The sequence below is a fragment of the Poromitra crassiceps genome, assembly GCF_964638095.1.
Source record: "Poromitra crassiceps genome assembly, chromosome: 30".
Classification (NCBI taxonomy): domain Eukaryota; kingdom Metazoa; phylum Chordata; class Actinopteri; order Beryciformes; family Melamphaidae; genus Poromitra; species Poromitra crassiceps.
In genome coordinates, this window is record NC_139652.1 from 832188 (window position 1) to 856996 (window position 24809).

General features: G+C 44.6%; 1 protein-coding gene across 1 annotated transcript in view; it reads right to left on the bottom strand.

Annotated features, from left to right (window-relative positions):
• Positions 1-23029, bottom strand: part of LOC310800640 (protein fantom-like) — a gene marked incomplete at both ends in the record, with an annotated part of 35856 nt that extends 12827 nt beyond the window's left edge. The window contains 18 exons of the mRNA XM_083663265.1: positions 1842-1946; positions 5213-5511; positions 7128-7494; positions 7778-7911; positions 9751-10203; positions 12413-12530; positions 12661-12840; positions 14364-14414; positions 14721-14827; positions 15554-15693; positions 15947-16020; positions 16644-16790; positions 17012-17117; positions 17622-17765; positions 21020-21119; positions 21411-21709; positions 22219-22363; positions 22945-23029. Of these exons, the coding sequence (XP_083519391.1) occupies positions 1842-1946; positions 5213-5511; positions 7128-7494; positions 7778-7911; positions 9751-10203; positions 12413-12530; positions 12661-12840; positions 14364-14414; positions 14721-14827; positions 15554-15693; positions 15947-16020; positions 16644-16790; positions 17012-17117; positions 17622-17765; positions 21020-21119; positions 21411-21709; positions 22219-22363; positions 22945-23029 (3054 nt within the window). The remainder of the gene's footprint in view (positions 1-1841; positions 1947-5212; positions 5512-7127; positions 7495-7777; positions 7912-9750; positions 10204-12412; positions 12531-12660; positions 12841-14363; positions 14415-14720; positions 14828-15553; positions 15694-15946; positions 16021-16643; positions 16791-17011; positions 17118-17621; positions 17766-21019; positions 21120-21410; positions 21710-22218; positions 22364-22944) is intronic.
• Positions 23030-24809: the final 1780 nt, after the last annotated feature.

Sequence of the window (24809 nt, forward strand, 5' to 3'; positions counted from 1 at the left end):
ACTGAGCAGGTAAAACACACTGCTGAGGGGCTTTAAGGTGTGTGCAGACCAGAGCAGCCAGTGAGTCAGACTGAAAAGAAAATAGAATTACAAAACAAAATCAAAACATGGACGATGAGGCTACGATTAGGCTCATTTTGCAATGAAGTAAAATCTAAAATTGTAATATGTGGTGGTGGTGCTGATGATAACAATAGCTCATGGAAATGGCCAGCCCCCGGGCCCTTAGCTTTCTGACAATGTGGCCCCCTGAACAATATAGTTGAATAGCCCTGGCAGAGAGAGAGAGAGAGAGAGAGAGAGAGAGAGAGAGAGATGTGCGTATTTGCTTTATTCACCTTATGTAGCCATGCCCATTTGACCTGGTTGTGTGGCCGTATCAAAACTTCCGGCTGAAAATAATAATAAAATAAAATAAAAAATGGCTGCGCTGCTCCAATATCATCTAACTCTGAATTAACTAATAATTTAGCCAATTGTATGTAACATACCAAATAAAAGCAAACGGCAATGTCTAAGAATGCAACGCCATGTAACTGGCTCGTTAAGTCTCGCATTCCAGGGAATTACATTAACGTCTGCGGGTCTTATTGACGTAAGTGGCTCGCGCTGCCTCGGAGGAGAGGAAACCATCTGAAGCTTTCTTTGTTGGAGTCCAGGTATGTTTTACAATAAAGTGCTTGTCATTGTCGATGATAACGTTATCTGACCTGGCTAACAGTGGATACTCTGCTTGCTTGCTGTGTACCGGCTCAAAGTAGTAGGCTACATTCTTTATTTTACCCCTGCACTGTCCGCTCCAAAAACAACTCTTTTATTTTGCGCCGTGACCGCCGGAAGTGTTAAAAGGACCCGGAAGAATTTGGCCCACTGTAAGGTCTGAACATAAGGTGAATAGGACCTTCAAGTCACACCAGCTGGTTGGTCTGACCACGTGAGAGGTCGGAGCCAATGACAGAGCTTGGAGGGAGCGGAAAGGGATTTTCTTCTGCTGCCGACGGAGTGGAAATCTCTGGCGGAGCCCCTTGTCTTGGGTTAGGGTTATTGAGGCATTCAAACGAGCCTGCCTGACTTTTTTTTGTACCGTTGGGTTCACAGATTGGTCTTTGGGTAACGTTATATTACAGGTTCTGGTCTTTGGGAGATGTTATATTACAGGTTCTGGTCTTTGGGTAACATTATATTACAGGTTCTGGTCTTTGGGAGATGTTATATTACAGGTTCTGGTCTTTGGGAGATGTTATATTACAGGTTCTGGTCTTTGGGAGATGTTATATTATAGGTTCTGGTCTTTGGGAGACGTTATATTACAGGTTCTGGTCTTTGGGTAACGTTATATAACAGGATCTTTGTTCAATTGTACCATGAAATTGAAGAAAAATGTGTTCCTGTTATCAGTAGTCTATGCTTACTTCAAAAACAGTGACATTTGTATTGTTTTTAAATGTTCGTGTTTTCCGAAATGGGTACAGTATGGTCAAATTGCAATCTATATGCAATTTATAAATCAGTGAGCCTCTGAGATTACCTTTATTATAGGTGACAGCTTTGTCTCTCTCTTCTCTGGAAGCCCACTGGGACTTGGCCAACTCCCGTCCTCAACCTACCAGAAGAAAATCACAAAGTCATACATACAAGAAAATAATTGGTATTTTTTGGTTCATGTTACTTCATTCAATCTATATCCACTGGCACTATATCCATTTCTGTTGCTTCATTTGTTGCTGAAAACCAAAAACTATATAGGTGCTACACTCTCTCATTGAAAGCAAAAATGTTTATTTGTTAGACAACTTACATCAAAAGGAAATATTTTCTAATGATTTGTTTTGAAATCTCACCTGCTCGTCTGTAGTCGTTACTGTAGTGACATCCAGAAATTTGACTTTTTTGGCGCCCAGTCTTTCCTTTATCTGTGGCTTCTGCCTGGGCTTTGGCAACGGTGCCTGATGGTCAGAACACATTCAGACAAGACATGTAGAGAAGATCTGTGCAAAACAATATCACTATTAAACATGTAGAGAAGATCTGTGCAAAACAATATCACTATTAAACTGTTGGGAACAAAGCAGGAGCCACTCACCTAACAACTTTCATCATTTTAGAAGCAGTCAGCATTTTTAGAAAATTATTATTTAGAAATGAGAATGAGATCTCCAAATGATGCCTGGCAAAGTAAGTAGACAAACCAGACACATCCTAAATGTACTAGCAGTTGGCTGATGGTAATTTCCTATGCTTTTTTAAATCAATTCAAAGCAGTATTACAGATACAGATTCACCTCTCTGCGGGATCCTAGAGGCACAACAAAGTCCACCGAGGAAAAAAGAGACTACTTGTGCACACTTAAAACATGCAATGGTCATAAGACATTGAATTGATTTAAGTGCACAGAAGAGCCAGGGAGAAAAGGCAAAACAGTTTTTAAAATCAAGATGCTTAAAGTGTAGCCTGGTTAAAAAAAAGACTATCCTGATAACATTCTGTTTCACTCTACGCATCATTCTGGACTTCCAGCTGCTCACATTGATTTCAGTGGGTGGGAGTACTTGCCTTGACAGACAACTCCTTCAGCCAATCAGCGTCAATCCAAATCCAGTCAAAGGAACAGCGAAAACGTATTTTCTGCCGAGAAACTCTGCTGGTGCATACTCTTGTTCTTGTTTAATTGTTGTTGAGTCTATTTCTGCAATAACTGCATTTATGGTTGTGTTTACTCTACTAACATTAACGTTACTGCTTGTTGCTTCGGGAAAGACTATTACCGTACTGTTTTACCAGTCCAGACTGATCCAACAATCTCCAGCTGGCTCCACCGTTGAATCCTTTTTTTGATGAACACGATGTAATCTGTGGCTTTAAAAAGTGCAAGCCCAGGAAAAGTCCTGGCCCCGATGGACTTAGCGGTCGCCTACTAAAAACATGTGCTGACCAGCTTGGTCCTATTTTTAGTTTCATCTTTAATTTGTCTCTCTCTCAGCAGAAGGTGCCATCCCTATGGAAACAATCCATAGTGGTGCCCGTTGCTAAAATAAACAGTCCCAAAAGCTTGAACGACTTCCGGCCTGTTGCTTTAACCTCTCTGGTTATGAAGCAATTTGAAAAGCTAGTTAAAAAAGAGCTCCTAGCAAAAACTGAGCACCTGCTCAACCCCTTTCAGTTTGCGTATAGAGCACAGAGAGGTGTACAAGACGCCACAGCTACCCTACTCAACCTTGTCTGTAAGCACTTAGAAGGCAGTGGGAACCACGCCAGGCTGCTTTTTGTAGATTTTTCTTCAGCGTTCAACACGATCCAGCCTCACATTTTGGTTGAGAAACTTGTACGCCTTTTTTGCTTAGACGCAGGTCTTGTTGGATGGATCTTGGACTTCCTTACAAATAGATCACAACAAGTAAGAGTAAACGGAACTCTGTCCAGCTTCTTAACATCCTCGACCGGCTCACCACAGGGGTGTGTTTTGTCTGCCTTCTTGTATATTCTGTATACAAATGACTGTTTTAGCCGTCATGCCGACAGATTCATCATCAAGTACGCTGATGATTCCATTATTGTCAGCTTGCTTGATGGGGATGAGGTCGGCCATGGCCAGGTTTTAAATGATTTTCTGTCATGGTGTGAAGAAGCCTTCCTCCAACTTAACGTCTCAAAGACTAAAGAGATCTGTGTTGATTTTAGACGATCCTCCCCAGTTCCCCAGAAAAGTGTTGTCCATGGGCAACCAATAGACTTGGTGACCAATTATAAATATCTTGGCACTATTTTTGACAGCAAGTTGAAGTTCGATCTAAACTGTGAAATGCTGTGCAAAAAAGGTCAACAACGTCTCTTTTGCCTAAGGAAGCTTGCTAGATTCCAGGTTGACAGGACTCTGATGAAACTGTTTTATTGTGCCTATATCGAGTCTGTAATCTCATTCTCTATTATCTGTTGGTATGGAAACCTTGGTATTCAAGGGAGGAACTCTCTCGGGAGGATTGTGAGAGCGGCATCTAAAATAGCCGGAGTAAATTTTAGTAGCCTGGACCACATTTTTAACAAACAGGTGCTTAAAAAGGCCATGTCCATTCGCATGGACGATACTCATCCTCTCTGCCCAGAGTATGTGCTGCTCCCTTCGGGCCTTCGGCTAAAGGTTCTGAGGGCCACGAAAAACAGATATAAATTGTCTTTCGTTGCTGTTTCCATCACAGCTTTAAATGCTGCTGAGAGGAGGAGATAGTGCACTCTCTCTCTCTCTCTCTCTCTCTGTCTCTCTCTCTCTCTCTGTCTCTCGTGCAGCTTAAACGCTGCTGGGCGGAGGAGATGATGCACTCTCTCTCTCTGTCTCTCTTCTTAGGTATTGCTGCTACAAATATTCTTTATATATTTTATATTCGAGATATATCTTTATTTATTTTTTACCTACCTATTTATGTGAGCTCAAATAGTCCTGGACTCTTATTACTTTTAAGTTCATGTACGTGTCTTTTACTACTTTTAAGTACATTGTACGTGTCTTTACTTCTTTTAAGTACATTGTACAGATCCCTTGAGGTGTGTTTTTATTTTACTTTTATCCTGTGTTTACTTGATCCATTTTCTGCTGGAAAACTGCTGCCATGCTCCTGTTTGTTTTAATTTGTTCATGTTTTGTTTTTTCATGTATTCGCTATGCTTTTTATATCTGCTTGCACACAAATTGCCCTTCTGGGACAAATAATAAACTTGAATCTTGAATCTTGAATCTTGGAGCGAAACAGAATGTGAGGTCATGTGATCAGGATGTCTGGATGGTTTTACCAGCCTATTTAACATGTGAGGTCATGTGATCAGGATGGTTTAACATGTGAGGTCATGTGATCAGGATGGTTTAACATGTGAGGTCATGTGATCAGGATGGTTTAACATGTGAGGTCATGTGATCAGGATGGTTTAACATGTTTGGTCATGTGATCAGGATGGTTTAACATGTGAGGTCATGTGATCAGGATGGTTTAACATGTGAGGTCATGTGATCAGGATGGTTTAACATGTGAGGTCATGTGATCAGGATGGTTTAACATGTGAGGTCATGTGATCAGGATGGTTTAACATGTGAGGTCATGTGATCAGGATGGTTTTACCAGGCTATTTAACATGGTTATATGTGGGAGTTTTCTCTCTTCTCTGCACTGTTGCAGTAATGTTACCCTCACAGACGCATTGTTCAGCCTTAACTGAGCTCCTTACGTGAGAGGCAGCAGCCACAGGGAGAGCGGTGGAGCGATGAGGAGGTTCTTTGGCTTCCTTCGGTGTCTCGTCAACATCTTTGTTTGTCAAGTCTTCGTCTTTCTTCTCCTCTTCTTCCACGTTGGACTCCTGCTGTTGGAGCTCAGGAGGTTCCTCGACTGGCTTCTCTTTGGGGACACACTTTGCCTGTTCAGCAGCCATGGTCGAGCCTGGAGGAGGGAGGTAAGTGAACTTCCACTTGAGCCTGACTTCAATATGTCCGGCGGAGATTCCAGAGGAGTCGGCCAGCTCAAACACACCTGAGGAAGAAAAGAGAAACTCCATTTGTTACAAAACACCATAGCATCAACTATGAAGCAGACTGCTTTAGTCCAGGCCCAAGTCAAGACAAATGATTTGTCTAAGCAAGAATACTGTTAAACTTCTAATAAACGCAGAGTCCCAATTAGACGCCGGGTCTGGCTACATGTTTTGGTAAATAAACACCGGTCCCAAATAGATGCCGGGTACTTTTTTCATTACGGTATGTTTTTGTGTTGCGCCCAGACTGAATTCACAGTCACCGTAATGACGTGGGCAGTGTGTAACGTGTTGTTGGCGGAAGTCAGTCATCTGGTTTGGCAAGAGGAGAGAGTGGGTGAGTGGGTGGGTGAGTGAGTGAGTGGGTGAGTGAGTGAGTGAGTGAGTGGGTGGGTGAGTGAGTGAGTGGGTGAGTGAGTGGGCGGGCGAGTGAGTGAGTGAGTGAGTGAGTGAGTGAGTGAGTGGGTGAGTGAGTGAGTGAGTGGGTGAGTGAGTGAGTGAGTGAGTGAGTGAGTGAGTGAGTGAGTGGGCGGGCGAGTGAGTGAGTGAGTGAGTGGGTGAGTGAGTGAGTGAGTGGGTGAGTGAGTGAGTGGGCGGATGGATGGATGGACAGACAAGACAGATGAATGGATGGAGAACAAGAAAGAGCATTGTATTTTCTTGTAGGTTTTCCAAGCTGCATATTTTTCATTTGAAACATGTAAAATATTTTTGACAGTACGATTTTTTTTAAACTGACATATTTGTGTCGAGTCCAGCCCTGGGGATACACAGTGATCGAACCAGGCGTTTTGACGGTACGATTTTTTTTAAACTGACATATTTGTGTCGAGTCCACCCCTGGGGATACACAGTGATCGAACCAGGCGTTTTGACGGTACGATTTCTTTTAAACTGACATATTTGTGTCGAGTCCACCCCTGGGGATACACAGTGATCGAACCAGGCGTTTTGACGGTACGATTCTTTTAAAACTGACATATTTGTGTCGAGTCCAGCCCTGGGGATACACAGTGATCGAACCAGGCGTTTTGACGGTACGATTCTTTTAAAACTGACATATTTGTGTCGAGTCCACCCCTGGGGATACACAGTGATCGAACCAGGCGTTTTGACGGTACGATTTTTTTTAAACTGACATATTTGTGTCGAGTCCAGCCCTGGGGATACACAGTGATCGAACCAGGCGTTTTGACGGTACGATTTTTTTTAAACTGACATATTTGTGTCGAGTCCAGCCCTGGGGATACACAGTGATCGAACCAGGCGTTTTGACGGTACGATTTTTTTTAAACTGACATATTTGTGTCGAGTCCACCCCTGGGGATACACATAAATAAATCAAGACATGGTTTTTGGAGTGCGCATTTACTGCACTTCCCCTTTTTATTCATTTATCTTGAATGGCTTTTTTGAAAAGACCAGAGAACCAGAGAAGCCTTATTTTATGTATATATTTTTACCCACCATATGGGTTTTCTCAGTAAGACAAAAGCAAACAAACTAAACTAAACAAAACTAAAACAACTGGAGGAGTGATCTGAGACCAGAGAAGTCTGGATGCAACCCTGTCATGGAGTCCCTCCCTGGTAACACAAAGCCAAGTCTTACTCACCGGTGATCCCCTTGTCGTGGGCCAGCGACAGCAGCGGCACCCGGGCCTTGCCCAGGTAAGCGTCCATCTGCTCGTCCTTGTCATCGAACACGTAGAACTGCAGCGCCCCGGACTTCAGGTAGCGGTCCATGCAGGAGTCCATCAGGACAGGGTACGCCTGGAGGTCAGTGAAGCGGGCGTCGCAGCAGTCCTGCATGGTGGCCGTGGCGTGGTCGGGGAAGTCGGAGAACTTGTAGACGACAAAGGGACTCGGCTGCTGGGAGCCGTGGGGCCGAAGGCCGCGGCAGCACTGCACGGTGACGTACAGGACGTTCGAGCCGCTGTTGGGGGGCTGAGCCAGCTGAGGCGTGTTGGGGGGCTGAGCCAGCTGAGGAGTGGGGTTGTTTAATAAGGAGTTAATGCATCATTCTACACACAAGGCTAGGTTTATATTATCTATGTGTACATTAGCTTACATCATTCTGGGAGCATAGGAATATTTGTTTAGCCTTATTGCCTGGGAACTGTTGTTTGTCATAACTATTTAGTTATGGTATTCTACTGTTGTATTCATTGTGAATTCCTCTGGGCAAGAGTGTTAACTAAATTCCTAAAGTGGAAATATCTCAAATGTATGGTAAAAGGTATAGTAACTTAACGTATCTCTGTACCTGTCCATCCTCGTCCAGTGTGGTGTTGATGTAGCCCACGGCCTTCACCCTCTCCTTATACAGACGGATGGTCTCTGTCATGGACACTCTCAGCCTCAGCCAGTAGTCCACAGAGCCAAAGGACTCAGCCTCACCTGACACACCTGAGAGACAGCTGCAAACTTTACACACTAGCCAGCCTCACCTGACACACCTGAGAGAGAGCTGCAAACTTTACACACTAGCCAGCCTCACCTGACACACCTGAGAGAGAGCTGCAAACTTTACACACTAGCCGTGCTTCCATTCAGGTTTTGTGCAAATTTCTAAGCAAACTTTTGAAAAGTGGACAATCTTACAATTTGAATCAGGTGCGTTTCCATTGGCTACAGGGAATATGTAGGCTGTGTGTATGTGTGTGTTAGAGCAGGGCTACCCGGCCCGTCGGACTCGACTTACGGGCCGGGTTCGGACAGAAACATTGAAGTCGCGTTCGGGCTCGGGCCGGGCTCGGTCACGTAATCAGTCACTTGTTTTTGCCTTCAAATCTATCATCAGCTCCTGAGCTAATTTACTACGTTAATGAAAGCACCTGAAGGCATCGAATGAAACACGCCCAGACATGCACTCTGCTGCTCTGCCCGGAGTCAGCTGCATGTAGGCTGGTGTCGCCGACACCGTGCAGTACTTCTTTCAGCGATGTGGGACTGTGTGGGCAGTGCACGGCACGCACGAATTAGGCTGTTTGGTGCTTTGCTTTGTACATTACGTATTAATCATTGACTGCTTTGAATTACGAGGACTGATTTTGGTTTGGGATTATATAGGGCTGTTTATTGGCTGGACAGACTCATTGAATTATGCGCTCGCTGCGCTCCGAGGGGAAAAAAAAAATCAGGGAGGGGGTTCGGGCCGGGCTCGGACAGATTATCAATTGACACCTGTCGGGCCGGGCCGGGCTCGGCTAATAATGTGACGGGCTCGGTTGGGTTCGGTAAGGAAAATTCAGCCCGAGCCCAGCTCTAGTGTGTGTGTGCGTGTGCGTGTGGCATGCGTGTGTGCGCATGTGCCCAGCGGGTGAGCATGGAAACTCAAGTGGAATCAAAGTCTGGCTATGTCAAACAGTTAATTTTGTAGGCTATACGAGGGATCAGGTTGTTGTTGCCGTTTATTTTAAACAGCAGTTCAATGTGAAACCACCCTCTTTGAACTCTACCTGCTCCTTCATACTTTAAGCAGGTGCCGACGCCATCGCTGTGTGAATGTGAGGTATAACTATAAAAGCGCTTTGGGTAGTCGATAGACTATATAAAATGTGCTCTATAAATACAGCCCATTAGCGCTCCAGAATTTTGACAGAAAGGTAATCACTAAAACGCTGACCACCCGGCTAAATAAACATTTGTCATCCATTATTCATCCTGACCAGACAGGGTTCATCCCGAATAAGTTATCTTTCTCCAATGTCAGACGCCTCCTCAACACCATATATGCAGATCATAGTAAGACCAGTGAGTTGTGCAGCGATTTTATCGCTCGACGCGCAGAAGGCATCTGATCAGGTTGAGTGGCCTTACGTGTTCGAGTCATTACACAGATTCGGGTTTGGCGATTCATTTATATCTTGGGTAAAGCTCATATATGCTAGTCCAGCATTCTCAGTTATAACCAATGGTGACAAGTCAACCAGTACGACAACGTAATATTATACCTACATAATTCAGAAAAATTGATCCCCCCTCTCCTAGGATTACGTTCAAGTGCGAGTACCTGAATGGTAGAAACGTTATTCGAATAGTAATGTTATGAACGAGTACTCGAGCACTCTCGGCCATGCCTAAAATGTAGTCCTGAATTTGTCTGTTACTTACAGTATGTTTATATAAGCCCTATTTGCTATATATATATTTTCCATATTGTATTACTACTACTTGTCAACAACCCAATTTCCCCATGTGGATTGCTGATTTTTCATCTCATCTTATCTTACTCACCGACCAGCGGCGCGGTCCCATGAACGTTGCCGCCTTGCTCTAGCAGCTGTCGCAGCCAAAACTGTCCGGTCGCCAGCGGCCGAAAGTCCAGCCCCATGGCTTGATGCAGCTCTACTGTGACCGAGCGACTATGGAGGTACTCCAGGAACCAGTCATCCATACGCACCACGTACTGAGAGGTGAACCCATACTTGGGCTTCTGGCCCGTCACCACCGGAGTGGAGTGCAGCTCAAAGTCATAGAAGCCGTAGGTACAGAACGTGGCGGGTTCCAATTCTCCCACCGCCTCCAGGGCGGCTGGGGACAGCGAGGCGTTTGCTATCTGCAGCTCCAGAAGATTCTCTCCACGTTCTAGGTGAACCGTTTCATCAAAGTCGTCGGCCTCGTCCTCGTCTGTGATGTCTGGTTTGAAGACGTGGGCTTTGGTGCCGTAGGCGATGTCTCTGAGCTGGGCTGGGGGGGGGGAGCAATGTGAGAAAAGACCATTTCAGTCAAAAGAAAATCAAAGCTGATGAAGATTAGACAAACAAAAAATCTACAATAATGGAGAAGACCGGACAAATCGACCATTCACTACACAGTAATGAACCAAAGCGTATTAGCAATAGGGATGGTCCGATCCGATACTCAGTATCGGTATTGGTGCCGATCCGGCCAAAATCACTGGATCGGATATCTGAGGGGAAAAAGAAGTCGAATCCGATCCGATCCATTAGCCTAAACTATCACGTTGTCAATTTGAGGTGAAGAGAGATGTGAACGCAGCACCACAGCATGTGAACAGTATGAGACCTGCTGCATTGTGTTGTCATGTCAGCTGTGTTGTCATGTCAGCTGTGTTGTCATGTCAGCTGTGTTGATCAAGGAAGAGAAGCAGTGTTTTTAAGCATTGGAAACATCAACACCTCACACTGCCTGATACAAGGTTGTTGTATCACACACAAACAACCTGACAGCAGCAATGGTAGACTACAGACTACAGAGAGAGAGAGAGAGAGAGGAGACCTATCCACTCCAACAAGGAAACGGTGAGCCACAAAACGCAAACGTGAGCCATGGTCAAAACATAAACACATCAGAATATCACAATCAATACGTTACCATTCACATCTAGAAGTGAAGACAAATCTACGTACCTTCTGCATAACGAAGCAACAGATTAACGCAAGGCAAAATAAATCCTATGAATGAACACTCACACCAATAAGTTGCCTCAGCAGCAATCATAAAGTCCTCTCCTCCTGCCGATGTTTTAGTCCTTATAATTAATCCCCAAAGTCTGCAACTTTATTAGCACGTGTCCCTGTTTACAAACACTTGATGTGTAAATTCCCCTCCCCCTTATTTCACGCAACACCAAAATAGGGGAGACCCGGGACAGTTGTAACAAGGGATGTGTGTGTGTGTGTGTGCGCGCGTGTGCGTGTGTGTGTGTGTGTGTGTGTGTGTGTGTGTGTGTGTGCGCGTGTGCGTGCGTGTGTGAGCGTGTGCGTGCGTGCGTACGTGCGTGTGTAAGAGAGAGAAGGCTTAAAAAGAAGCAGCATTAGTGCATTACTGAGTCTATGTTCTGGGCTATATAGCCTTTCATTTAGGGAATAAATATTGTTCCACAGATTAAACATGATGTTTAGATGGCTGGGTTAAGCAAAGTGCAATGGTAAATTTATTATTAACAGCTTAGTTGTATAAGCGAGGGAAAAAGATCGGATCGGTATCGGCAGATACTCAAGGTTGCGGTATCTGTATCGGATCGGATATGGAAAAAGTGGTAGCGTGCCATCCCTAATTAGCAACAAGGAATCCAGTGTTCCTAAGCAACATCACTTTATAGATTGTGACATAAATGTGTAGAGAGACAGTTGACGGTCGGAGAGACGGCATCCTGTACGGGATGGGTTTAGCACCCCAGCCTGGCTCTCTCATGAGGGAGAAATCCACAAACGCTACGGATTAGCCTCCCGTGTAAACATCGGCGCGGCCTGGGGTCCTTCAGGCTAGAGCGAGGTGCTCGTCGCAGGCAAATGACGTGCAGCGCACAGGCCTTCTTGAGGCATCCTCTCTGCCCATGGTACGCCATGATGGTACGGCATGGTAGGATTGCCTTCTTTACCAGGGAGGGTCTGGTGAGACGAAGGAGGGGCGCGGCCGGGAAAACCACAGGGCCTGAGCCTCCATGCACCGAAGGGTCTTTCAATACTGCGGTGTAGCACTAGCTCTATTGCAGCGGATTGGGTGTGATCAGCCCTTCCGCGGGCAACGTTGCAGACAGAGTAGGAAGGCTGATCCGTAGCGGCTGCTTCCGGGACGCGGGTCGGGGTCTTAATCGGCCTCGGCTGGGTCTACTGGGCGAGGGTGTATGATGTTGAGAGACCCGAAACACCTTACGACCCCAGCTAACATCACTGATGACGCGTCCCAGCGCATGCCGAAGTATGTATTTTGAATTGTAGTCATAAGCTAATTTGAGGACTGAACAAAAAAAAAATCAATACTTGTCCAGACATTTTTGAAATTTCCAAACTTTTCAAGACCTGGAAAATGTCACATACTTTTCTAGGCTATGAAGGCCAGCATTAAAGCCTTGGGAGTCATAGTGAACAAAATCTTTGGTCTTAGGGAAGTTTTGAAAGAAGAAGCTTTGAGAGGACGCTTGGGTAAATACCTTCCAGCTTCTTGATCTTGGCTGCTCTCATGTCAAGCAGCTTAGCCTGGCGTTCCAACTTCTGCTCGTACTCTGTGTTATCATGGCCCATCTTCTGTGACACAGCTTCCAGCTCCGCCTCAGGACCAAGAATAGAGAACACATTCCATTTAGGGTTTTACACTTTCAGGATTTAGCAGTCCCTCTTATCCCTTATGACTTGAAAAAGGAAAAGCTTAGTTCCACGCCCTGCGTGTGACTTCTTCTACCTTGTAGCCTTTGTTGATCTTGTGCTCGATGGTGATCATGCTCCTAGTCTTCTCCAGCTCCTGGATGGTCTCAGTATGTGCAGCTCGAAGCTTCAGGAAGGAGCTCTCTGCATCTCTCTGCACCTCCTCCTCCACCTCCCCCAAGAAGCCCAGCTCACCGCTCCTCTTCGACTTACGTGCCTGTGAATAGACAGTTTTAACTTGACAACATAAACATTCTAAATTCCCGCTAGCTTACTTCCTGTTGCAGTGTTTGCTAATACAATAGCCGACAGGAAATAAGATAGGTTTCAATTAAGCAATTAAGCAATTAAGAGGCCATGGATTACAGTGATTTTACAATGGCTACGAGGTGTTGTAAACATCTCTGTGAACCATTGCCTCACAGGGCTGATTGCTTTTCTATAACGGTTGCTACATTTAGATGGTTTTAAGTTGAGACAATTTATACAGTACACTACACAGTGATGTGTGAGGAATGAGCTGTTTGTTACAAATCGTAAAGCAGCATGGTAAACTGCATCTAAAACACAAGATGTGATTTTGGAGCATTCACATATAAAATATCTCCATAATCCAATATAGGCAAAAAGGTAGCAGCCACAAGCAGTCTCTTAGCTTGAAAATTGAAATAAGCCTTATTTCTAAAGTAAAACCGCAATTTAAGTTTAGTTTTTTTTGCTAGTTGGTCAATATGGAGTTTAAAAGACAATTGTTCATCAAGAAGGAAACCTAGGTACTTATAAGATGACACCACCTCTATTCACCTTGTTTTGGATTGTAGTAATTTGAGGCATAGTAGCATACTGGAAATTGGATTTCGGGAAAAAACATCAACTTAGTTTTATCTGCATGAACAGGTTTAAGCTAAATTAGTTTATTTTGAATTATATTGAAAGCATTTTGTAATTTAAACAGCCTCAGTTCTTGTGGATCTGGTGGGAGCAGAGCAATAGATTATGGTGGCATCTGCATATAAATGGGCTTTTGCAAATTCAGTAATGTTCAGGTGATGGTAGCTCATGTTTTTTGTAGACACCAATAATGACCTATTTTATCCAAGGTGATTAGTGGGCAGCCCGCTCTACCTCCTGAGCTACAGCTGCCCCAAGAAAATATATATATATATATATTTTTTTTGGTCTGAGTGAAATGTTCTATGGTCTCTCCTGATGCTAAATCGTTTAGTTTGACCAAGTAAAACTATTTTTATAAGCATTTTACGAAATGTCTTGGAAAATTAAAAAAAGGGGGGGGTCACATAAGCATCAAACATTAATGTCATGCCATCTCTGCTTCATTCAGACACTGAACAATGGAGAGAGATGAGAATTATTGACAAGAGAGTGTCTGTGTGGAATCATTTCAGTCATCCAGGTAGAAACATGTCCAAAACATAACTCTTGCATTCTATCTATTTTATAAGTCCAATTTTATGTAAAGTGAATTAGATTTTTTGGGACATTGACAAGAGAGAGAAAGAGGAGATGGCATGCAACAAAAGTTAACAGATTTCAACCAGGTCACTGAATTCAACCCACGACACCGGAAAAGATCATTGAGTGCTAAACCACACTTCCATACACATACATGCACATGCACATGCACACAGTGATAAAAGCAGTTTAAACATGCACACACAGTGATCAAAGCAGTGTAAACATGCATAATATTCTGATGAGCCGGCTAACTTTTCAATTTACCTTAATTAGCATGAGTGCCTCAGTTAGCTCTGCCACATCGAGCTCACTCTCCTTAAAGAACACAGCATGGTGACAGACAAGGATTGGTGTGAATAAGGATGGTCTGTACATGTGTCGGCACTGTCGGGCATGCAGAGGTTTTCAAATTCAACTACCATTCACACTAGACCTGGCCTGACCTGGGTGGGGTGTGATGACAGTACTCACTCTCTCTGTACTCTCTGCCAGTCATTTTGGCAGGTAACCAAAAAAGGTCTCTTCTATTCTATAAGGAATTTCACTAATAAAGAAAACTGACTTTTGAAATGTAACAGCTACTATGGCCAGTAGAAGTGAGTTTCCTGCCCTGTGGTTTACCTTAGTGTAGTACTTCATACGATCTTTTAGTTCATCCAACTGCTGCTTCTGTTCCAGGAACTGGATCTGAAGTCGCTTGTTCTCTTCTGTCAACTTCTCATTTGTATCTGTGAAAAGAAAAAGAAAAAGAAAAACACGCTGATGACATCACAATCACATTGTGACATTCAATAATTTTGCTCAATTTTCTAGCAGAACATTATTCTTGACAATATCCCAATATATGAACTGACAGTAGCTGTACAAATGCATTAAAATGATCTGTCACACTTTTCCCTGACTTTTTGTCCAATTCCAAAATATTTAATGACCAGCATTATTCATTAGCAATAGCATGGACAAATTCATTTTGTATACTCTTCTGAACTTTCCAGACCTGTGTCAGAACCAGGAGGCAAGCTCGAGCTTGGACAGATGAGGCTGTGGAAGTTATACTAAAAGCTGTAGTTCCTTGAATGGCCACTTGAGGCTGAAAAGTCTACAGCCTGGTAAAAAAAGGGGGTTTCATGACAACTGTATGGGGGGGCGGGGTATTTAAATATTACTCAACTGTTTAGAGGAACATAGACGATTAAAAGGAGTATGTTTTTGGGCATGATTGACAGGTCACGTGTCCAGTTATTCGCAGCTCGCCTATCACGGAACAATAGCCAGCGGAGCTGCGTCTCTGTGGGAAACCCCTGGTCTCGCGCGCGCTGTGTGAAAAAACCAAGATGGCACCAAGATGGATTTTAGGGTGAGCTGTTCCTTTAAGGGTCTATGGTGGAACAGGAACCAATTAATTAATCCTGTGATCAAAATGAAACCGTGTGCAACCAAAGCTGCAGCAGTACCCCTCTCAGCCTTGATTTTGTCCAGGATTTCATTCTTGTCAGTGAGATCTGCCTTCAGCGCCATCTCCAGCTGGGCAATCTGCACCTTCAGCTGCTGCTCCCGAATATGCCCTTTTTGCTGCTGAGACACATCCAAGGTACTGGAAACAAAACAAAACAAAATCATAATTATATAGATATACTGTATAACGTGTATATCTATAGATGTTGATGCTACTGTATAGTTAAGATGTTGGTTTAATCAATGAAAACCGAAATAACCTTGAAGTTATCCATACATCTCAACAGTTATGTGCTACACAAGTCTGGAGCAGACAACAGACAAGAAAGCTGACAAAGTGAAATGAACCAACTGAAGACTTGGGGCAATTGAGCAGAATTCAGGCTGCATACCTGTTGACCAGTTTGTCATAGTTCTCCTTCAGCAGGTCCCTCTCCTTCTCCACATCACAAATCTGCTCTTGCAACTGTGCAACACAAGAGATGTAAAGAAGAGATCAGCAGGTTCTGTTGAAACACTGTTGCCCCCTACTGGCTCCATTTACATGATTCAATGGACTGAAGACATTTTTTCCACTACTTTTAAAGAAGAGATCAGCAGGTTCTGTTTTACATGATTCAATGGACTGAAGACATTTTTTTACTACTTTTACTGCCATAGTTCTACAGACTGTCAGGTTTGCATAAAGTTTTTGTTTTTTGATTTTGAGTCCATAAAAGCTTTGTTTAGACTTTTAAACGCTGGAATGTAGCTAACAGCTAGCTAACGCCAGACTATTTATATCAGTCATGGCATGATGTATGACTATACAGGTGAGGGGCGGGCCAGGTGAGGGGCGGGCCAGGTGAGGGCCAGGCCAGGTGAGGGCCAGGACAGGTGAGGGCCAGGCCAGGTGAGGGGCGGGCCAGGTGATGCAGCAACACATGAAATATGCAAAAAAAAAAAAGACAAAATACACTGTAGGGGGGCTTTAAGTCTGAAATGAGTCTCCCAGGCAAATCACAGCCAATATTGCGACTGTTATTTTTTGTGCGGCTCTAGTGTGGTCCCTGCTGGAGTGTTTTCTGCATTCAGGTGGTTAGCGCTCACCTCCTTGGTCCTGAGGTTAGAGAAGGTGAGGTTATGCAGCTGCCTCTCCAGCTCCAGGCTCCTCTGCCTCTCCTCTTTCAGCTGAGCTGTGAGCTCGTCCACCTTGGCTGTCGCCAAGTCATGACTGGCCTTCAACGTCTTCTGACTCTGAAACCACAAAGCACATGGTCCAACAACTCACATCACTTTGTTTAATTCTTCATATGTACAAGTCCTATGTTTTCCTCAATGCCCAGTGCCTGATGTGTCTCCCACCACAAAAAGCAATCGTTGGGAATTTATTTTTTCTTACTTAGACACAAGTTTCGACTTGACTTGATGTTGACCTTGGTTAATCAAGGCTGTGAAAGCATGTTGTTGGATCTCACCTCCTGTAGTTGGAGGAATCTGCCCTCCAGCACTGTTATGGCGTTCGCCCTCTCAGCCAGCTGCTTCTGCAGTTTGATCATGGTCACGTTGTTGTTAACGGAGGACCTGGGAGAGAAGAACACAACAGCTGATACATTCTCCATGTTTTCTATTTGTGTGTGTATCTCTGTGATGTTTGTTTACAGCGCGGTTATTGACCAGATACATGTGCAACGTTCAGAACCTGTATCCTGTATTTGCAAGAGATCTCACCAAAAACAATCAATTGTTCTTACATTCAGGGGCCTGCCTCACAAACGGAGAATAAAGGTTTACATCACCATGGTAGCTTAGGCTGCACAACTAGCTGGTTATGTTTAGGCTATTAGATCCAAAGTTATATACCCTCCACTTCCTCAACAATCAACTCCTAAAAAATGGCAATGCGGCTTCTAGAGGATCCTGTTACCTGTTTTTAAATCATGTTTATTGAAGAATTACTGGGCGCAAGTGAATAAGATCAGATCAGATCAGATCAGATAGCACTTTATGAATCCCCCTTGTGGAAATTCAAGAACACAGTGACAACAAAATGGCTTGTAAGTTGGAACTAGCAGCATGTGGTTTTACCTGAGTTTGGAGGTCTGCTGCTGCCGCACCTGCAGAAGGTTTCCCTCATATTCTGTCTCCTTCTTCCTCAGCTGCTCACGCAGAAGCTCACTGGCTTCCTGCATCTCCTCTATGTGTCCTCGCTGGGACTCGATCACATTCTCTCTGTTGCACAAAGAAATACACACTAGTTAGCTTTAGTTATGTTCTAAGACATGGTGTGTGTGTGTGTGTGTGTGTGTGTGTGTGTGTGTGTGTGTGTGTGTGTGTGTCACGATACGATTTCAGACGGAAGCCCGGAAGCCCGTCTTTATTGTCATACGAACACTACAACACATGCATGCGGCCACAACACACACTCATGCTGACGGTGGCCGGTGAAATATGTCCTCTGCATTTGACCCATCCAGGCTTGTCCTTTCCTCTGGGGGGCAGGCCAGGAGCAGTGGTCGCTTTTTCTTTCCAGCGCCCGGGGACCATCATTGGACCAACTTCAGATGTTGTGGTCACTGGTCGGATGACGATCTTCTGCATGTTTGTAGTGGGGGGGTTATGTACGGAGGAACCCCCTGGGGAGCACGGGGAGAACATGCAAACTCCACACAGAAAGGCCCTTTTCGACGAGATAGCCCACCTGGGGCCGGTTGCACTAACTGGTCTTACACTGGTCTTAAGCTAAGTTGGTCGTAACTTTACGACCTAACAGCTACGCCGGTTGCACCAAGACGACTTAAGCCTTATTTTCACTAAGACCAGGCGTAACTCCTACGCCTCGTCAGGAGGAGGCGTAGAGCCTGCCTGTAACAGAGATCTCCGCGGAGACCTTTTTGACCGTCATCGTCGTAACACCGCCAGTTCGCCGTCTTTGAAAGCATGACGTTAGATTATAACTAACTAGTTAACCTAACCCGCCTTCCAAAATGTTGCCGTTAGTTTTTTAGAAGTTAATACATAGAATTGGGAACGTTACATTCAATTTCATTCAGACTGTCTTTCTGGCTCAATCGCCGCCATCTTTCCCCCGGAGCGAGGGAGGATGGGAGGAGGGAGGGTGTTTTACAGTAGTGGCTGAGAGAGCGTGTAGTGGCACAGTGCTCCAAGGAGGTCGCGAGGCACATTTTTTGCAACATCATCCAATCAGGGTGCATTCCCTGGCAATTCACATGGACGCGCATTGCTACAACCAGCATAGTTAAGACCAGACATAAGCCGTGTTGGTGCAACAGGCGTAAATCCATGGTCTTAACTAAGACTGACGTAGGAGTTACGACCAGGCATAGTTAAGACCAGTTGGTGCAACCGGCCCCTGGGCAGTAGGCACTGAAGATATGGGGGGGTCACAACTCCAGCGCCCACAGCGTCCCAGGTGAGAATCGAACTCAGGACCTTCTAGCTGTGAGGCGACAGCGCTACCGACTGCGCCACCGTACCCCCACCGTGTGTGTGTGTGTGTGCGTGCATGTGTGCGTGCGTGTGTGGGTGTGTGCGTGCATGTCTGCATCAGGGGTCTCTGATGAAGGAGCGGTATATGACATGGTGAAAATGATGCCGATTTTGAAATCTGGCTGCGTCACGCACATAAGGAGAATCTTCACAGATTTTCTTCTCTATAATCTCAAACATGCACACACTAGAAGATTTTAAAATACGGGCGCACCACACACTACAGGATAGTATAGGAATTAAGATTATCCTGGAGCAATGGACAGAAACAATCAAACTGCCTTGACGCCCGGCCATACTCCGAACCTGTTCCGATTTTGGAGCGTCAGCAGCGACCAAAGCGCTCCGCACCCCCCCTCTCTTTTCCTCTCTGCACACACTCATCCCCGCCTGTCTCGCATATGCTCCCCAAACAAATCTCACGGCAGTTTAAATATAGCAAGTGTGTAAAATATAACGCTACACTATAGCAAGACTGTCTGAAGTGAGAACGCTCTTCTAAACACATCGGCTACCAAAATATATGTCCCTGCTCCATGTCATGATGAGATCAGCTCGGCAAAAGTTTGGATAGACTGGATTGCTTCCCGCAGCAGCAATGCCTTTTTTCCCCACACTGGTAGACAGGTAGAACGATTACAGCCTCTGACCGACGGGCTCAAAACTACGGTATAACAACTTTTTATTCATTGGTCATTCATTGTGATATAAATTAGTGACATTTTCCCCAAAATACTCACTCGTGGTTCTGTGCTGTTGGTATTTGGTAGCCTATCTGATGCCTGCAGTGTGCTATAGGAGCAGAAATGAGGTGCGTCAATTGACGATAATGACGGGAGTCTCGCGCTGCAGGATGATGTATTCGCGCAGATTTTCAGTCCTAAATATCAAACATGTTTGATATGATCAGGACGGCCCCGATGAGGCTGTGAGCAGATCTGGAGGGTTAAGATTGGATCAGCAAACCGCTCACATTACCAGATAATCTGTGCCGAACATCGGGACCGACCAAGCTGCCAGGCCAGATTTCTCCTCAGATTCTCGGGAAGGGGTAAATCGGGTATAAATCGGGCCAAAACTCCTGTAGTGTGAGCCAGCCTTAAGGAAAATGGCCTTGGTGAACATCTCTCTTTCTAGAGGTAATAGGTAAATGTTTCTAAACCCAATGCAGGAGCCAAGAGCATGTTGTCATTTAATTGAAGGTAAAAGATTAAAACATATCAGGATTAAGAGGCTTGTATGTGACAACAGCAATTAGGGATGTTAACGATTAACCGTTAATGATTAACTGCCGTTAAGAATGTAACAGATTAAAATGAATTAACTGTTTTGACCGACACCATGTTTTGTTACATTGTATCACTTCAATCTCCCGAGCTCACACTGTGTTGACTTTTATACAAGTCCAGCAGAGGACGTACCTCACCCAAACTACTGGCGCACGCAACAGGAGTGGTCACGTGACCTCACCCAAACTACTGGCGCATGCAACAGGAGTGGTCACTAAACTACTGGCGCACGCAACAGGAGTGGTCACTAAACTACTGGCGCATGCAACAGGAGTGGTCACTAAACTACTGGCGCATGCAACAGGAGTGGTCACTAAACTACTGGCGCATGCAACAGGAGTGGTCACGTGAGAAGCAACAGGAGTGGTCACGTGAGAAGCTTGTCACGTGAGGAAGTAGGAAGTAGGAGGAAACACAGAGCTCAGATGGCGCTAGCAAAACAGGCTAAAAAACTATGTTAAGGATTAACCGATTAATTGATCGTTAAGGTGCACGACTAATGGTTAAGGAAAATGCATAAAATTCCCATCCCTAACTATGTGAGCGCTACGCTGCATACTTACACTAAGTCAAACTCCTCGTATGTAATCTGATTACCTACTGTGGCAACAAAAGTGAATCTGAATGTGAAAATCAGACCAGCGTGTCTGAGGTATCACCTGAGATGTGTGTGGGACAGGGACTTACAGGGTGCGGATCTCGGCCCGGGCGTCCTCCAGCAGGCTGTGCCCGTATCGAGGCAACAGGCCGGTGGCAGGTCTGCCTGCTGCCTCCACACTCCTGGTACCTGTGCAGGACAGAGGACACATCAGGTGTCGCCGTGTGTTTGGTGTCCTACAAATGTCAAAGGAGTTTCGACTGATGTGGTCAATACACGATTTTCATTTTGGGATGAAGTCGTCCTCAAACATTAACAATCCCTACTAGATCACACCAACGTTGCAAGCATCCAATAGTCAGGAGTCCACAGGTCAAGGATCTTATTCCCCTTACAATAGTCCTGTGATTAGTGAAGTATTTGTATGTAGTGCATGTATGTTTCTGCTGTTTGCTTCTCGGGTTGTGATGTGCAACATACTTTTGGGACGCTGCTGGCACGGAGAGGCCGTCAGCCCTGAGTTGATGCGTGAATGGACGTGTCCGTAAGGCGTGGGCCTCCTGCTCTGCACCTGGAGCACCTGCTGCTTGGCCAACAGGAGTCGCTGTTTCAGCCCCTCGTTCTCTGCCTGCAGCCCACGGACCCTCTCCTGGAGCTCCTCCATCATCTCCTCCATCTCCACGTCCCGCACCCTGCGCACGCCCGCTGGACCCCCGCCCGCCGCCAGCTGCTCCATGCGACCCCGGTCCTTCACCAGCCTCATCAGCTTGGTGCCCAGCCTGGGGGAACAGCAGGAGGATATGGTGATACAACAGAAGGATTATGGGTAAAGGACATTATCATGTCACCCTTTGGTGGTTGTGTTCCAAGTTTAGTAAGAAAAGTGAATTGGGGCCCAGCCTGGGGTAATTTAATGATGATTAACTGTACCAATACCAGGAAGTGATACTGATAGCAAGTACTAGAGTACTTCATTCAATACTTTTTTCTACTTAATTCATTAATTCCTTTTCAAATTCATTCATTAACTCCGTCACTCACAAACACTGCACTCCACTTCATCACCACTTTTTTCTATCTGTGTACGAAAAGGATCATTTGACTCGAGAAGTTTCGATACTACTTGGTACTGCGTTTGGTATTGGTATTTGGTTTGGTATACTTGGTACTGTGTATTTCGGTCAATACCTTATTGGACAGTAAATTATACTGGATAGTTTTTCCTCAACATTTTCTAGATAGATCAAGTTGTCATGTTTTTTTCCCCGGCTCTAGTGTGGCATCTCACTTCTTGATTTTGTCGTCCTGTTTGTGGATGTGCTGTTTGAGCTGCAGGGTCTCCTCATTGAGGCGCAGGAACCTGTCCTCCAGCTCCTCCCTGGACACCCGCGAGATGTCCTGACGTGCCCGGGCATTTTGAGCCACCGATAAGTCTGTCAGCAGAGGGAATTCAGTAAACACACTACTCATTTCGATGTTTTATTAAGGCATGTCATCATTAGCGTCCATGCCTCTTCTTGATATAATATCCAGTTCACAATACAACAAATATTTTTAAAACATCATCTTTCAAAACTGGTTTGAACCCTCTTTAAAGGGATACGCCAACTTTTTTTGGGAGTATCACCCATTTGCCATATCGCCCACGCCCATACATAACCAAGATACACAATGCCTTTCCTATCACTCTCTGTACAGTATACAGTGAGTTACAGTCACTCTCTGTACAGTATACAGTGAGCTACAGTCGTCCAGTTAGTTAGTGTGGATGAAACGGGACAGCCGTTCAAAGTCACCAAAAACACACATTTCTAACAGCACCAAAAAGCTCTATGTACATGTTGTGACTCGGGTACTCACCACACTAACTAACTGGAGGACTGTGTGTGTGTGTGTGTGTGTGTGTGTGTGTTTTAGTGGAACGAGACAAAGAAATACAACCATGGATTTGGACAGAAATCCACATATGTTGTAAGCTAAAACTGAATCTACTCTTGTTATAACAGGCAGCAACACACACCTGCTCCAGGTGTAGACAGGTTCAGTGTGATGTCTCTGACTGGCACGTCGTCTGCTGTCTCATCGTGGAATGTAGACATATTTCAAACTGAAAAGTAGTTCAGAAGACTTCAACACATTTTCACGTTTGGAACATATACTCCCATTACTTATAGTGAAACTTAACACGATTACATGTAACATTATACCGTCGCCAGCCACCTTGCAAGTTTGCAACACACTGAGGTTGGGAGGACAGTATCAGTACACCAAACGCCATTCAATAATCTACCAGTTTAATACTTACTTTCTTATCACTATCAGCATATACCGCTACGTGGTAGTGAGAAATGTTACTGATCAGTGATCGTTAGTGTTTATGGTAAATTCGGCATACAACTGAACCACCAAGATTACTTAAATTCACAATAATCTCAATTTTTATTGAGAAACGGATTCTGTAGCCTATGCATTAGCCTCAACGCGAGTCTCAAATGATGAGTTTCGCGTTGAGGCTATGTATGCATGAGATGCGAATGTAAAATTTGATTGCAATATCGCTGCTTGGTGTATGGCGAAAATGGCTCCTAATAATTCGTAATGGTCTTTAGAGATAACCGCCTCATCCGACTGAGTAGTTAACGCTAACTTATAAGGTTTGGTTTAGCTTAACTACTACTACTAGCTACTCCACGAGAAACAACAATCACATAGGCTCTGGTAAATGTGTCAATGACCGTTATCAAATGTGTGCTATGCACGATCATATTGAGATATTTGGTCTGTTGTGGTTCTGAATCAAACTCGTTAGCAAACGTTAGCTGTACTGTTTAGGTTTTTAGCATGCCTTACCTTCACTTCAGTCCACACGGTCCACACCAGCCACCCACAGCAACGGTTGCTACTCTTTTTCTTCTTCCTTTGTTTGTTTTTGCGGCGGTTGGCATCCAAAATATTGCATTACCGCCATCTATTGGATTCAGCTTCTTCTGCACATCATCTCCAAAAAAACGAGTAGCAATTCGCGCTAGGCGGCGCTGAATATCTACGAGGTTGGTATTTACTGCGGCTAATCTGCGGTAGCTAGATCCACAATGTAGCTAATTTCTATGTAATTTTTTACAGTCTTCTTCTTCTTCTTCTTCCAAGTTTCATGCAGTGTAGTACTGTAGACGCTATAGGCGTATTACTGCCCTCCACAGGATCAGGATATAACTAACCAAACACGCTTCATATCAATAGTAATAGGAGATCTATGTGGATATTCTCTGATACAACAACTCTGAATCATGCAGGAACTGTTGAACTGCTTTTGTGATCAGCTGGTGGTTCTTGTTCTGGCCAAAGAAAGATTTAACAGAAAAAGATTAAACTCCTATAGATCTGACACACTTTTATAAAATGTTTCCCTATTAGCCTACAGTAGGATACATTTGGCACCTTCTAGGAAAACAATGTGTTCCTATGTAATTAATCAGTAGCCTTATTGGGTATCACAAACAATAGATTTGATATGATAGACCTATGGTAGCTCAGATAACCCTATGTTAAAACGTGTTCTTAAAATATATCGGCCTAATTCTTCACACTAAAAGAAACATTATTTGTAGATTATTATGCATTGATTTTCTTTGTCTGGCCCACTTGAGACCAAATTGGGTCCAATGTGGCCCGTGCCATGAACTAAAATGAGCTTGACAGCCTATTTGGATGGTATTGCTTAAACGGCAACACTCTCCCCAGCTCCCTGCTCTGATTTTTGCCCAGTAGCAAGATTCCAACCGCTGCCCCCTAGTGACACCCATCTGAGTACACTGACTAAAAGCCAAGACAGGAGATGTTTGAGGGGAAATCTCCCTATATTACAATGGGTGGATGGGG